This window comes from Lycorma delicatula, chromosome 4 (genome assembly GCF_047948215.1).
Source record: "Lycorma delicatula isolate Av1 chromosome 4, ASM4794821v1, whole genome shotgun sequence".
Classification (NCBI taxonomy): domain Eukaryota; kingdom Metazoa; phylum Arthropoda; class Insecta; order Hemiptera; family Fulgoridae; genus Lycorma; species Lycorma delicatula.
This window is the reverse complement of record NC_134458.1, coordinates 120,213,781-120,228,146: the sequence shown is the minus strand read 5'-3', so window position 1 is coordinate 120,228,146 and position 14,366 is coordinate 120,213,781. Positions and strand designations below refer to the sequence as shown.

At 30.1% G+C, this 14,366-nt stretch overlaps 1 protein-coding gene across 7 annotated transcripts in view; it reads left to right on the top strand.

Moving 5' to 3' along the window:
• The window catches only part of LOC142323826 (protein-tyrosine sulfotransferase-like), a 1,177,394-nt gene that overhangs the window by 1,161,869 nt on the left and 1,159 nt on the right, over positions 1 to 14,366 (top strand). For all 7 annotated transcript variants that reach the window (XM_075364080.1, XM_075364084.1, XM_075364082.1 and 4 more), the window contains 2 exons: positions 1,233 to 1,427; positions 10,984 to 11,237. In XM_075364080.1, the coding sequence (XP_075220195.1) occupies positions 1,233 to 1,427; positions 10,984 to 11,237 (449 nt within the window). The remainder of the gene's footprint in view (positions 1 to 1,232; positions 1,428 to 10,983; positions 11,238 to 14,366) is intronic.

Genomic DNA, 14,366 nt, shown 5'->3' with positions numbered 1-14,366 from the left:
TGCGCGCCGAAGAGTAGGTAACAAACCATAATCTGGGAACGAACTAAGGAATAATAAAAATGCAACATACATGACCGATCGGCCACACTACAAATACACACTTCCCTGAGTTACTCCATTCTCCAAGTTGACGCTACCCAAGAAAGAATCTCCAACATGGACATGGAAAGTTCGGTTATTTAAGAAACTCCTAATAAAAACAAGCATATTCCCCTTGACTCCCCTTTCTTTGAGGTTGTTTAGGATTATATAGAGATGCTGAAATATTCCTAGCCAAATTTTTGAAGTAGTGCTTGAGTAGTTAGTCACATGTAGTTGAGCACTAAAGGCAATAAGATTTAATTTCTACAAGAAATACAAGTATTTTTTATAACAAAGGAAACTAGCATCCTTGAATCTATTACATTGACCATATAGTAATAAATAATAAAGAAACTATAAAAAATTTTCTAAGGAACTTATCTGTAATAATTTACAGATAATTACAATAATTTACTTAACAGTAAAATTAATATAAAAGATTTAACCCTGAATCTGAGACTGAACCAAAGCAGTATGTCACATAACTCTATGATCTAGTTGCAGAAATACATCTTTATAAAAAGGATAAAAAAATAGAAAAGTATAAAAATTATAATTTGGGATTTGGCAGATACATTTAAAATACTGTAACAAGTCATGCTTTAAAATTTTAAAGAATCTGTGATAAATTTTACAAGTTATATAATCAATCAAAATATGGCATTCAAAATCAAAGCTCTAAAAATAGGCTCTTTCTTATATAAACCTTTAAAAATATCTCAACTTAAGTGTTTAAATAGTTTTTAAAGGATCCAACTAAAATAAAATAAAACAGAATTAATATTTACATATACTCTGTGAATATATCTACATTTGTCATTTGTTTGTTTATGTGTCCATTTACAAAACATCCTCATATAATATTTAATCAGATTTTACTGTGCTTGTACCTTATATGGTTAAAATTGAAGCCAGTAGAAAAACTGGGACTAAGTCCAAAACAATAAATTAATTTAACACTTTCTTTTAAAAGTGATGGGGATCACATACTTCACTGAGCAGGTATTTAAAAAAATAAAATTCTAAAGAAATTAATTCTACCAGAGCCCGTACTTGTAAAGAAATTGCTTACATTTTAAATATATTTATGAATAATTAAATATTTTTCTGCATAATTTTTTTTAATGTACAATATTTGTTTTTTTTTTCAGGTATTAGATTCAGCAATAGCTGCATTTTGTTTAGAAGTGATTGCAAGGCATGGTGAACCAGCATCAAGATTATGTAATAAAGATCCATTAACATTAAAGTCAGCAGATTATTTATCACAATTATTTCCCCAAGCTAAGTTTATATTTATGGTCCGTGATGGACGTGCCACTGTTCATTCTATTATTTCAAGAAGAGTAAGTAATTATTTTTATTACTATTATTTGTACATTATTTAATAACTCTTGGTTGTTTTTAAGTTGCATCTTTATGTTAACCTATTTGTACTAAATAAACTTCAAATTTGATGGTTTATTGCTAATTTTTTAAATATTAAAAATTACAATACTTTTTAGATCCAGAACATTCATACGAGGGTTACCTGAAAAGTTTTGAGCCTCAACATGAAACTGGTAGCACTCGTCAACAAAAGTTAGGGAATGTTTTCGCACATATGTTGAATGGTATACTCACTAAAATTTCAGCCATTTTGGACGCTCAGTTGTTGTTTGATAATCACTTGTGTAAGTCATTGTGAGTGTTTTTGTGAAAATGGAATAAACCAAATATCGTGCCGTGATTAAATACTTGCATTTGAAAGGCAATACACCTACGCAAATTAAAACCAAGTTGGACGCTGTTTACAGGACTCTGTCCCATTATTTGCTACCATGAAAAGATGAGCAGTTGAATTTAAACATGATGGTCATATCAGCTTGGTTGATGATGAACGTTTGAGATGGCCAAAAACTAGTCCAACCACCACCAATATCATCGAAAAAGTTCACCAAATAGTATTGGATAACTGATGAATTAAGGTTAGAGAGATAGCATAGGTGATGGGGATTGTTTTTTGGGATAGTAACGGAATTTTGTTTATTGATTATCTTCAAAAAGGTAAAACAATAACGGAACAGTATTACGCATCATTACTTGACAAGAGGAAGGCAAAAATTGCAAAAAATCAATCACATTTGAAGAAAAAAAAGTGCTTTTCCATCAGGACAATCCACCTGTTCACACTTCGACGGTCGCCATGGCTAAAATTCACAAATTGCACTTTGAATTGGTTGACCATTCATCGTATTCACCAGATCTGGCCCCAAGCGACGTTTTCTTGTTTCCTAACCTTAAAGTTTCACTTGGAGGAAAGACATTTTTATCTGACAAGGACGTTATTGTATACATAAACGTCTATTTTGTGGAGAAATACGCCAACTATTATTTGGAAGGGTTAAAGAGGTTAGAACATTGCTGGAAAAAGTGTATAGACTTGAAAGAAGACTTTGTTGAAAAATAAAACTATATTTGACAGAAAAAATATGTCTTTCTATGTTAGGCTCAAAACTTTTCAGACAACCCTCGTAAGTAAGATAAATTTTTTAAAAGGACTTTTTTCTAACCATGAATTTTAAATTTTTCTTATCTCACTTTAACTTTCTCTGCTGATCTGCACGGTGCAGTGGTAGTACCTATGTCTTTTCTTTTGGAGGTCCCATGTTGAAATCCTGGTTAAGCATGCATTTTTCATATGCTACAAAATTTCATTTCATATTTCCATGGTACTAACTTTATGCTCATCTAGAGATCTAGTCTCCCAAGGGAACAAACTGACTAAGTAATAGTAATTTAGACCAATAGTAGTAGTAGTAATAGTAATAATAGACCAAAGTAATAGTAATTTTACCCCAATGTGGAATTTGCTTTCTTGGAGTGTATACTTTGTAATTTTCCTCTACTAACTTCACTGTTTGAGCAGTAAAAAATCTATAGGTGTAGAATATTGTATAATTTCTTACCTGCGTACCAGATAATCTAAAGTAATGCAATCCAAATGTTGTTCCTGAAAAAAAAATTTTTGAAGTAATTTCTTAGTCATTGAAATAAATAATTATTATCAAATGCTTCATTAGTATAGCGTAAATATTTATTATAACATTTGTAATAAGAAGCCTTTATTTCTTTCTGATTTTCATCCCTTTGTGTGTCATATTTACTTAACTAACAGAGGAAATGTTAACATTTTCCAGTCAATTTCAAAGTCTATTGCTTCATTTAATCAAAAAAAATTATGATGAAAGTATTGTCTTCCAAAAGTAAATGATTGTTTATTTATTATTTTTTCTACTTGTCATACATGGAGCATAGAGTATAAGTATAACCCCAGAAAATAGTCAGCTATACTAATACTTAATTAACTTCATGAAAAGAAATTACCACATTAAATTTAACTGATAATAATAACATCTGATGCGTCAGCACTTGTATCTTCCAACCTTAATTAACTGCAGCAGAGTAATTTAGATAATCATCAACTCTATAATGACCCATGATTGATTACAGTTTTTTTTTATGTATTACCTGCTGATTTTTCACTTTTTATTTTTTTGTAAATTAAGATTGTATGAAGCAATGAAACAAAAGTCTAGATGACCACTTTTTACAGTCTTAGTTCAGTTTGATAAAATTTATAATTTTATACAAAACATATATAAATTTTATTTATTGCATTTACCAGGAATTAAATTTTAATTTGAATAACATGCAATATACATGTATTTTATGCAATTTTCTCAAGTTTACCTCAGAATGGATCCCTCATGTATTGTCATATTATATTTCAAATTCATACATAGTTACTTAATTTAAAATTATAATTAAAACAAAAATAAATCACATTATAACATAAACCAACATATGTTGAATGCAAGAAAGAACTACTTTTTTATAGGCATAAATCTCTATACAAAGAAATAAAATTTATTACCGTTCTATAAAGTTTTTTTTTTAACATCTGCAAGCAATTTTCACAGAATTATTGAAAGAAAAGTAATTATTTTTTCAATGCGTAGTTTTAAAATTCATATTCATTTTTAAATGTAATGTTATATTTTTGCACATACAGTTAGAACTGCAGGTAGCTGTAAAAAAATATTTTTGTTTGTAGTTTTAAGCATATTATATAGCTGGCTGCCTTTTTCAGAACGCTGGTTGAAGTTTTGGACATATTGAAGTATTTTCAAATTCCATATTCTTACTCAAGTAGATACATACCAAAAAATTTACAGAAACAAAAATTATCTGAATTTGATTAAAATAATTGCCATATGGAAACATGCAAAGAGATGTATACATGAATTATTCCATTGAGTAACAATGTGAAGGTTCAGATTTTATCACATCCAGAATTATTTTATTTTTAAAATATCTTCAAGAAAGTTCTTGCCAAGGTTATGAGGGAGTCTTTGAAGTTTAAAAAAATTTTAATACTCAGTAATTTAAAATAAAAAGAATCATTTAAATAAGTGGAGAGAAATAGATTCTCATTTAACAAGTAGTTAAATTCCAGATAACACCAATGCACCGGTGGGTTGGTCTAGTGGTTAACGCGTCTTCCCAAATCAGCTGATTTGGAAGTCAAGAGTTCCAGCGTTCAAGTCCTAGTAAAGCCAGCTATTTTTACACGGACTTGAATACTAGATCATGGATACCGGTGTTCTTTGGTGGTTGGGTTTGAATTAACCACACATCTCAGGTATGGTCGAACTGAGAATGTACAAGACTACACTTCATTCACACTCATACATATCATCCTCATTCATCCTCTGAAGTATTATCTAAACGGTAGTTACCGGAGGCTAAACAGGAAAAAGAAAGATAACACCAATGCAAATTGAAATTAAATTTATCAGGTTTTTCAATTAGAAAACATATCATTTTGATAGGTCAAGTTACTTTTTATTTTTCAACAGAAACAATAAAGTGATACCCAATTACAGCTTCTTAATGAAAGATGAATTTTGTAGCTGAAAAATACAAGCTTTACTAGGATTCAATCCAGAACCTTCCGTATGAACACAGACATTACAATTCTGCCATGGAGGTGGGCAATGTTATAACCACATTATTGTACAAATTGCATTACAAATTAAAAAAAATAAAGTTAGTAACATTACATGCTAAAGTTAATAAAGTTAGTAACATGCATGTTTTTTAAAAGATTTTTTTTAACATAAATTTGTTAGTTACATATTTAGAATAGAAATAACATTTAACATTCTAACTAATCAGAAAAAGGTTATTATAAAAGGTTAAGACTGATTGTTTTAAGTAACTGTGCAGTGATTTCTGATTTTTCTTAATTTTTTTCTTTGTGAAGTCAATATTATTGCTTCAGTCCTCTCTGATTGTCCCTGTGCTTAAGAACTCTGTTCTTGATTAGGATCTTCTGCTAAAATAAACAAAGATTAAAAAGCTGTTGTAAGACGTAACCTTTTATTTTAATAAGTTCTTTAAGAATTTTATATCTTGTTCATCTTTTTCCTTCAGATTTTGTGTCGACTGTTACAAATCATTATTGGTTAGTTTCTTAACCCTTTATCTACTGACTACCTAAAAAATTTAAATGTTATTATTTTATTTCATTTTCTTTAACTTCTTTTATTTATTACCTTAAATTAATTAGAAATATTTTTTTTAAAGTTTTACTATTTATATATAGGTATTTGAAAGTGGGACTCATAAGTCCCATCAGGAGACGAAGAGGTTTGGATTACTCAATGATTCTGTTATTGAGTTCATTGTTAAAATAACAAACACTAAGTCCAGGTTGTTTGATATACACTAAAATATTATTTTTTTTAACTTTAGCTACTAATTATTAGTAAATTAAAAAAAAATGTTAATACAAAATATAACAATTAGGACACAAAAAACATATGGTAGGTTAATTTCTGAAAGCATACAGAATGACACCATTTTATCATGTATTGAAAGAAATATAAACATTCAGTTTACCAATAACAAAAAATAGTGTAATAGTACACACATCTTTGTTAAAATCACAAAAAATTAAAATCTAATATATAAAAATAAAATAATACAACTAAATTGAAGAATTTATTGAATTTTGATCGTTATTTATAAATTAATATTATGGTAATTTGCAAAACAATTTTTTTTGTCGTTACAACACAAGTAAACCTTGCACATGGAACAAATACTTGTAGGCTTTGATTCAATTTTATCTATCTATATTGCACTGTTCACATCGTCCTCTTTTACCAGTGAATTTTGCCCAGTGCGGACCTAGGTTACCCAAATGAACATCTTTGATTATGGAGTAGCCAGTTTTTCTTCGGTTAATATTTTTTGATGGGCCAGGCTGTTGATCAAGGGATCTCTTATGACTTTTACGCAGTGGCATGTTTTTTCTAGCAATTAAATAAGCCTAAAACCACAGAATGCTTGAAATCCAGAACAGGAATTCTTTCAAAAAAGTGACAATATATGACATAAGCATTTACAAATGTCATGTCAAGAAGACCAAAAAAAAAGTGGTGCCACCACCACTTCTTTGATTTTCTGTCGATTCCATACAAAACTCTGAAGCGGTCTGCATGATCAACTCCACCCATGTACTTGTTGTAATCATCAACTACTGGGCATGGAACATGTATTCTTGAACCATCTTTTTGGGTACACTTCACTGAAGTTCTTTCAGTGCCATGAAAATTTGACAGAAAACGAATAATTTGCTGTCATGCCATTTGAAAAAAAAAATTCCTATGTCAGAAATGGCATAATCATAATCTCCTCTTTTCATTTTTTTATCAGGTACCAATTTTATTTTATTTTCATCAGGCAAAACCAATTGATCGGATCATACTGTACCACAAGCTAAAATATTTTCTACCTTCAATTTCTCCACGGGAGCTACACTAGCAAAATAATTATCAAATATAACTAATCGTCTGCTGCCCAAATTCACTCTCTGTAGCCTCATCTTTACCTTACCTTTTATCTGTGGTCGCAGTTGTATCAACAGCAGTAATTAAAATATTCAGTGGAAGATCAACTATTTCCTTATTCGAAATTCTGTAAAAAAAAATTTGAATTTGTTAGTTTTCAGTTTTTACTAAACAATAAAAAGTTAAGTTAGGAGGCCTAAGACAAATTTTTCAAGACAATTCCTGACATAAATACAATCTAAAGTTGGGAGCCAGGTGTATGCCATGGAATGTGTACAGACATAAATATACTTACTGATGAAACAGTCCATACTTGAAAGTAAAATCTCTAATATAAAAAAAATAAGCTAATTTATAAAACATAAAGACTCCCTTCAACTTTCCTTAGCCATTCATATATTCATACAATTTCGTTAGTACAAAAACACTAAAAATTATAGGGAGCCCTGGTTTGCAAAAATTTGTTTTCAGTTTTCTATGTACCAAGAAAAATAAAAAAAAATAGATGTGGTCTAGTGAAACAAAACTTTAGTACATTATTGAAATCCTATTAAAATTGAGTAGGTAAAATTAAGAATAACTAAATGTAAATAAAACAGCAAACAGATACATAACTTAAAATTCTGACTTACCGGATTCAAAATTTTGAGTTTATTTACTCGGACCAGGAATGGATGGAGCGTTATCTTTAGCAATACGAATTTCCAATTCTCTTTCTCAACGCAAATTAAAAACTTCGTCGAATTTAGAAAGGGGTGAAATTGGGCGGATTTCATCCTCACTTTCATTTTCAGATTCTATTTCTAAAGGGGCTTCTGTTTCCGGCAAGTCTTCAAACAAATAGAATTGAATAAGTTCGTCATCAACAAATTTAGACATTTTAAAAAATATACTACCATGAACGAGAAAAAACACAACGAATTTAGCAAAAACGTTTCTATAAATATTTGTTTTTAATTTTAAACCTTACACAACCAAACAATTTACGAGGTAACAGCTTTTCAGCAGCGTGCTTACTTTTAGTGAAACAGTTTTTTAGGTTATTTTTAAGTACACAATCATGGATAAAAGAGGACCCTTGACTCCTGACGGGACTTGCGAGTCTGGCCGGATTTTTTATGTCTCAAGAAAAAATGTAAAGTACCTTCAACGTTTTCAATATTTTTTCAAGTAGTTGACATTATTTTTGTCAAGTTACAGAGATAGAAAACCTTGGGTTTCAGACGATATATTGCAGCTGATGGATGAACGTAGAAAATATAAGAATGCTAGTGATGAAGAAAGTAAAAGGAACTATCGGAAATTAAGAAATGCTATAAACAGGAAGTGCAAACTGGCAAAAGAAGAGTGGATTAAAGAAAAGTGTTCAGAAGTGGAAAGAGAAATGAACATTGGTAAAATAGACGGAGCATACAGGAAAGTTAAGGAAAATTTTGGGGTACATAAATTAAAATCTAATAATGTGTTAAACAAAGATGGTACACCAATATATAATACGAAAGGTAAAGTCGATAGATGGGTGGAATATATTGAAGAGTTATACGGAGGAAATGAATTAGAAAATGGTGTTATAGAGGAAGAAGAGGAAGTTGAGGAGGATGAAATGGGAGAAACAATACTGAGATCTGAATTTAAGAAAGCATTAAAAGATTTAAATGGCAGAAAAGCTCCTGGAATAGACGGAATACCTGTAGAATTACTGCGCAGTGCAGGTGAGGAAGCGATTGATAGATTATACAAACTGGTGTGTAATATTTATGAAAATGGGGAATTTCCATCAGACTTCAAAAAAAGTGTTATAGTTATACCAAAGAAAGCAGGGGCAGATAAATGTGAAGAATACAGAACAATTAGTTTAACTAGTCATGCATCAAAAATCTTAACTAGAATTTTATACAGAAGAATTGAGAGGAGAGTGGAAGAAGTGTTAGGAGAAGACCAATTTGGTTTCAGGAAAAGTATAGGGACAAGGGAAGCAATTTTAGGCCTCAGATTAATAGTAGAAGGAAGATTAAAGAAAAACAAACCAACATACTTGGCGTTTATAGACCTAGAAAAGGCTTTCGATAACGTAGACTGGAATAAAATGTTCAGCATTTTAAAAAAATTAGGGTTCAAATACAGAGATAGAAGAACAATTGCTAACATGTACAGGAACCAAACAGCAACAATAACAATTGAAGAACATAAGAAAGAAGCCCTAATAAGAAAGGGAGTCCGACAAGGATGTTCCCTATCTCCGTTACTTTTTAATCTTTACATGGAACTAGCAGTTAATGATGTTAAAGAACAATTTAGATTCGGAGTAACAGTACAAGGTGAAAAGATAAAGATGCTACGATTTGCTGATGATATAGTAATTCTAGCCGAGAGTAAAAAGGATTTAGAAGAAACAATGAATGGCATAGATGAAGTCCTACGCAAGAACTATCGCATGAAAATAAACAAGAACAAAACAAAAGTAATGAAATGTAGTAGAAATAACAAAGATGGACCGCTGAATGTGAAAATAGGAGGAGAAAAGATTATGGAGGTAGAAGAATTTTGTTATTTGGGAAGTAAAATTACTAAAGATGGACGAAGCAGGAGCGATATAAAATGCCGAATAGCACAAGCTAAACGAGCCTTCAGTAAGAAATATAATTTGTTTACATCAAAAATTAATTTAAATGTCAGGAAAAGATTTTTGAAAGTGTATGTTTGGAGTGTCGCTTTATATGGAAGTGAAACTTGGACAATCGGAGTATCTGAGAAGAAAAGATTAGAAGCTTTTGAAATGTGGTGCTATAGGAGAATGTTAAAAATCAGATGGGTGGATAAAGTGACAAATGAAGAGGTATTGCGGCAAATAGATGAAGAAAGAAGCATTTGGAAAAATATAGTTAAAAGAAGAGACAGACTTATAGGCCACATACTAAGGCATCCTGGAATAGTCGCTTTAATATTGGAAGGACAGGTAGAAGGGAAAAATTGTGTAGGCAGGCCACGTTTGGAGTATGTAAAACAAATTGTTGGGGATGTAGGATGTAGAGAGTATACTGAAATGAAACGACTAGCACTAGATAGGGAATCTTGGAGAGCTGCATCAAACCAGTCAAATGACTGAAGACAAAAAAAAAAAAAACAGATATAATAACTAAAAAATTTGAACAAGATGTAAAATTAAATATATAAAATCAGGGAAATTTTGCTACAGTAAAATGCTGGCACACTGTCAATTTAGTGGTGCTATCTATTATTACGAAGTGGAACTCGCTTTATATTGTTATACTAACATATGAAGGATTTAAGAGTCTCGTCAGTAGATAAGTAGTGAATTTTTAAACATATTAAATCTTTTATAAGCACCAAAACTTGCCGGACTCAGATGTCCCATCAGGAGATAATGGCTTAAAATGAAGTAAAACTTCATTATTTTCAGAAGTTAAATTTATGAAGCCTACTGTTTGTTGAGCCTTATTTAATACTTCTTTGTTAATATTAGGAACAACAATTTCTGAAAAGCTTATATGGGGGGTAGTAGTGAAATACTCAGGATGTTGATGGAGCTTACTTTTTATATGATGATGCAGTGAAAAGTTGTTAAACAAGGACTTACTGTCTTTAAACTCCCCCATCTTAATAGCTAAAACTGTGAAATACAAATAATGTACCAGTTTGCCTGTCGAGAGAACAAAAATAATTACTGTATGTATTTTTTAAATACTGTAAATTTTAATTTGTCTGATTGTTATGATCATTAGCCAGATTGCAGCAGCTTACAGTTACCCATTTAAGGACTTGTCTCCAGCATTATTTAAATTTGTTTATATTATAACCAGTTTGTTAAACATGTCTTCAGCAATTGAAATGTTATCTTTTACTTATGTTTTTTCTTTTTATTCTGAATGCTACTATTCTGTGGAAGTGCCTTATTATTTTTATGTTTTGCATGCAGATTTGTTTCATTATGTTAGTATTTTATTCATACTGTTAACCATTATGTGTTTTTTTTTTCCAATAGGTTACAATAACAGGGTTTGATTTGTCAAATTATCGCCAGTGCCTTGGTAAGTGGAATGATGCTATACAAGTAATGTATGACAGATGCCAAACAGTTGGTCCAAGCCGTTGTATGTTAGTTTATTATGAACAACTTGTACTTCACACAGAGCACTGGATGCGCAGAATATTACAGTTTCTTGATGTTCCCTGGAATGATTCAGTTTTACATCATGAAGATCATATAAATAAACCAGGGGGTGTTCTTCTTTCAAAGTAAGTTTTGCATTTAAATTATACTAATATAAAAATTTTAATTTTGCTATGTTTTTGCTCATGGCAACCAGTGATGATATATATTTATTTGAAAATATCAATTTTTTATGTAAAATGAACAAACTTTTTAGAACAAACAATTTGAACAGTTTGAATGAACAAACATTTAAAAAAAATTCTTCAAAATGTTTTAAATCATCTTTGCAGTCATTTGCAAAAATGGTTGAAAACATTTTTCAAATTCAAAAGATTGAGCATCGTTTGCTGTTTTTTTTTTTGTTTTTTTTTAAATAAGGGGTAGACTCATACGTAAAGGTGATTGAAAAGCATGTTGCTGTTTGACTTGAACTGTGACTGTTCATTTAGTATAAATATTATGTTCTAAATTCATATCTGCCTAATAAAAAAATTATTACCTGACACCAATATGAGAACAGCAACACCAATCACTGAAAATGGTTGCAAAAACATTTTGAAGCAAGTTTTTAAAACGTTTTATTATGAAATTTAGTTCAGTTTGTCATTGCAAAAATTCATACATAGTTTTAAGTTTTCTTTAAATTAAGGCATTCATAGTGAAGATTGTCAGATAGACAGGCTGAAGTGACAAAAAGTGTTATTTCAATCTATTAAAAATAATTTATAAACAATTTGTCTTCACGTTTATGACAGCCCTTGTTTATAAGTGCACATGCATGTAAAAGTTTGTACTAATTGTAGCTATTTTTTAATATTCTTAGCATATCTTCAGTTTGTAAAGCATTATTTTTTCTTTGTTGTTAACCTGAAGATATTTTATTTTCGAGTACATTTACCACGAAGATTTACCAGAAGAAGACTTCTGATATGAGAGAGATTTTTTTTTATTTCAATATCCCAGTATGTCCATTGTTGCAACAAGGATATGATTGGACCATTTAAGGATGTAATATACTGATGTACTTCACCGGTTCAACACTTAATTGTTTGAAACAACCCAAAAAAAAGTGAATGTTCACATGAACATTCACTTTTTTCTTTCATGCATCATATGAACATGTGCTACAGATTGCAAAGCATTTTGGGTGAAATCGTGTTGTTGGAAATTCTGAGAAACAATTTTGTATGAATGACAGTGGTATCCTTTCTCTGTTTTTGAAATGACTTTCCACTTAATTTATGACAGCCCTTGTTGCACAGCCCGCACTGGCCTGTGCAACAAGGGCTGTTTACCACTAGAACAAACTCGTATGTGCTTGTATGTAACTACAAACTCGTATGTAACTACAAGCACATACGAGTTTGTTCTAGTGGTAAATATTTTTTAATATTCTTAGCAGATATCTCCAATAATGGAATTGCACTAAATATAATAAATAATATTAACAACTGTCCTTAAAAATAAAATAAATTCTAATAATATTAATGCACAGAATGTCTGGAATCTGTTTGATCATGATCTTTTTAAAATAACACACAGTTTCCTCCTACCCAAAAAAAGAAAATCAATAAGGTTTATCTTATTAATATTCAATTCCTAAGAAATAGAACTGAAGAAGCTGAGTATTTCTTTCCAATGAGCACTGAATAGTATTAATCCATTACCTGCTAGACAAACATACTGAATTTTTTTCCAAATAATATTTTATCCATTATTAAGTATAAAGCTAGAAATATTTTCATATCAACAAAAAAATCAATCATCGCTTAGGAATAAAATGGTTCATTTATGCACCTTTGGCAAAAAGCATGCAAGTGTCATTTTTTGAAGAATATAATAAAAGACATATGAACAATTTATATTACAGTATATTAAACTGAAAGTATTACAGTTACACATAATAAACTATTTTAATCTGATTTTTTTAAAAAAATTATTTATTTTTTTGCTGCGAATGAAATTCTTGAAAACATTTTGAATGTAGGTACACTTTACATTTTATACACAAAAGTCTGATTTCTGTATAGCTTACACTTTTGTCTAGCTTTTTTCACAAGCTCTGAAGTAATATGCATCTTATTTTATCATGATGAACATCTTCTGGCAAACTGTTTTTTTGATGAATGACCCTTGATTCCCATTGGTGGTGAAAGAAAATTATTTACTTTTTTCTCCATTCTCAGCAATGCTTCATAGTATTTTTATTGCTCTTTATCAGTGATAAAGTCTGTATATTTTCCATGAATTTACTATAATACAATCGACAGCATTTATAAACAATAGCTACCGCCATTTTTTTTTCACGCATTTGAATTCTATAAATTCCATTACCATTGTTATGGGAATCAATGCCAGCCATACTTTTTGTATATTCTGCTATCATTAATGGCTGAGCAATAATACCTTTTCTGTATCTTCTGCTGTATCTTTTCTTATTTTATAATGTTTATATGCCATAGTGATTACTGGCAACGGTCACCACTGCATTATCATTCCATTTAGCAACTGTGAAATTTGTTTTTTCATCAGATGTATCTCTATTCATTTTCTACAATTCTTTAGAACTGTTTAATGGGCAGTTAGGAAACGTATTTTCTCTGAAAGTGCCAGTCACAAGCCAGTTTCTCTTAGGTTTACAGTTTTTTGGTTTCTCCCTGCAACTGGATTTTTGAACATCAGTGTCTTTTTCAATATGGAAATATCTCAAACATACCTGCTATATCAGTTGTACCCGTTGAAGGGATCTCAGAAAATTTTCATCAATATCTTTTTCATTGGTAAGTTCATCAACTTAGGTTGAATATAATTTGCATTGCTGGCAGTTGCTTGTGAAATATTGTCTTCATCTAAAATTCAATGCAATTTTTTAAGTGTCAATGGTTTTTCAAAATTCAAACAACACACCTTTGGTTTATGTAGTAATGAATCACATGCTAGGTGAGCAACATGTTATTCTTACATTACAAATAATAACTTTGTAATCCTGTGTTGTACAATTTTTATGTTTGAATCATTAAATCTTTATTCTGTTCCTTTAAAAATACATTTTATTTTATCTAATACAATTTATTTTTGACTTTATTTAAACTGGTTCTTAAATTTTTTGGACTAGTGATTTAGAGTTCAAATTTACAAAGTATGTGAATAATTATGAAAAATTTAATTTATAAACACAAATACTATTGGGTATAGTTTCATAGCATGCTGTT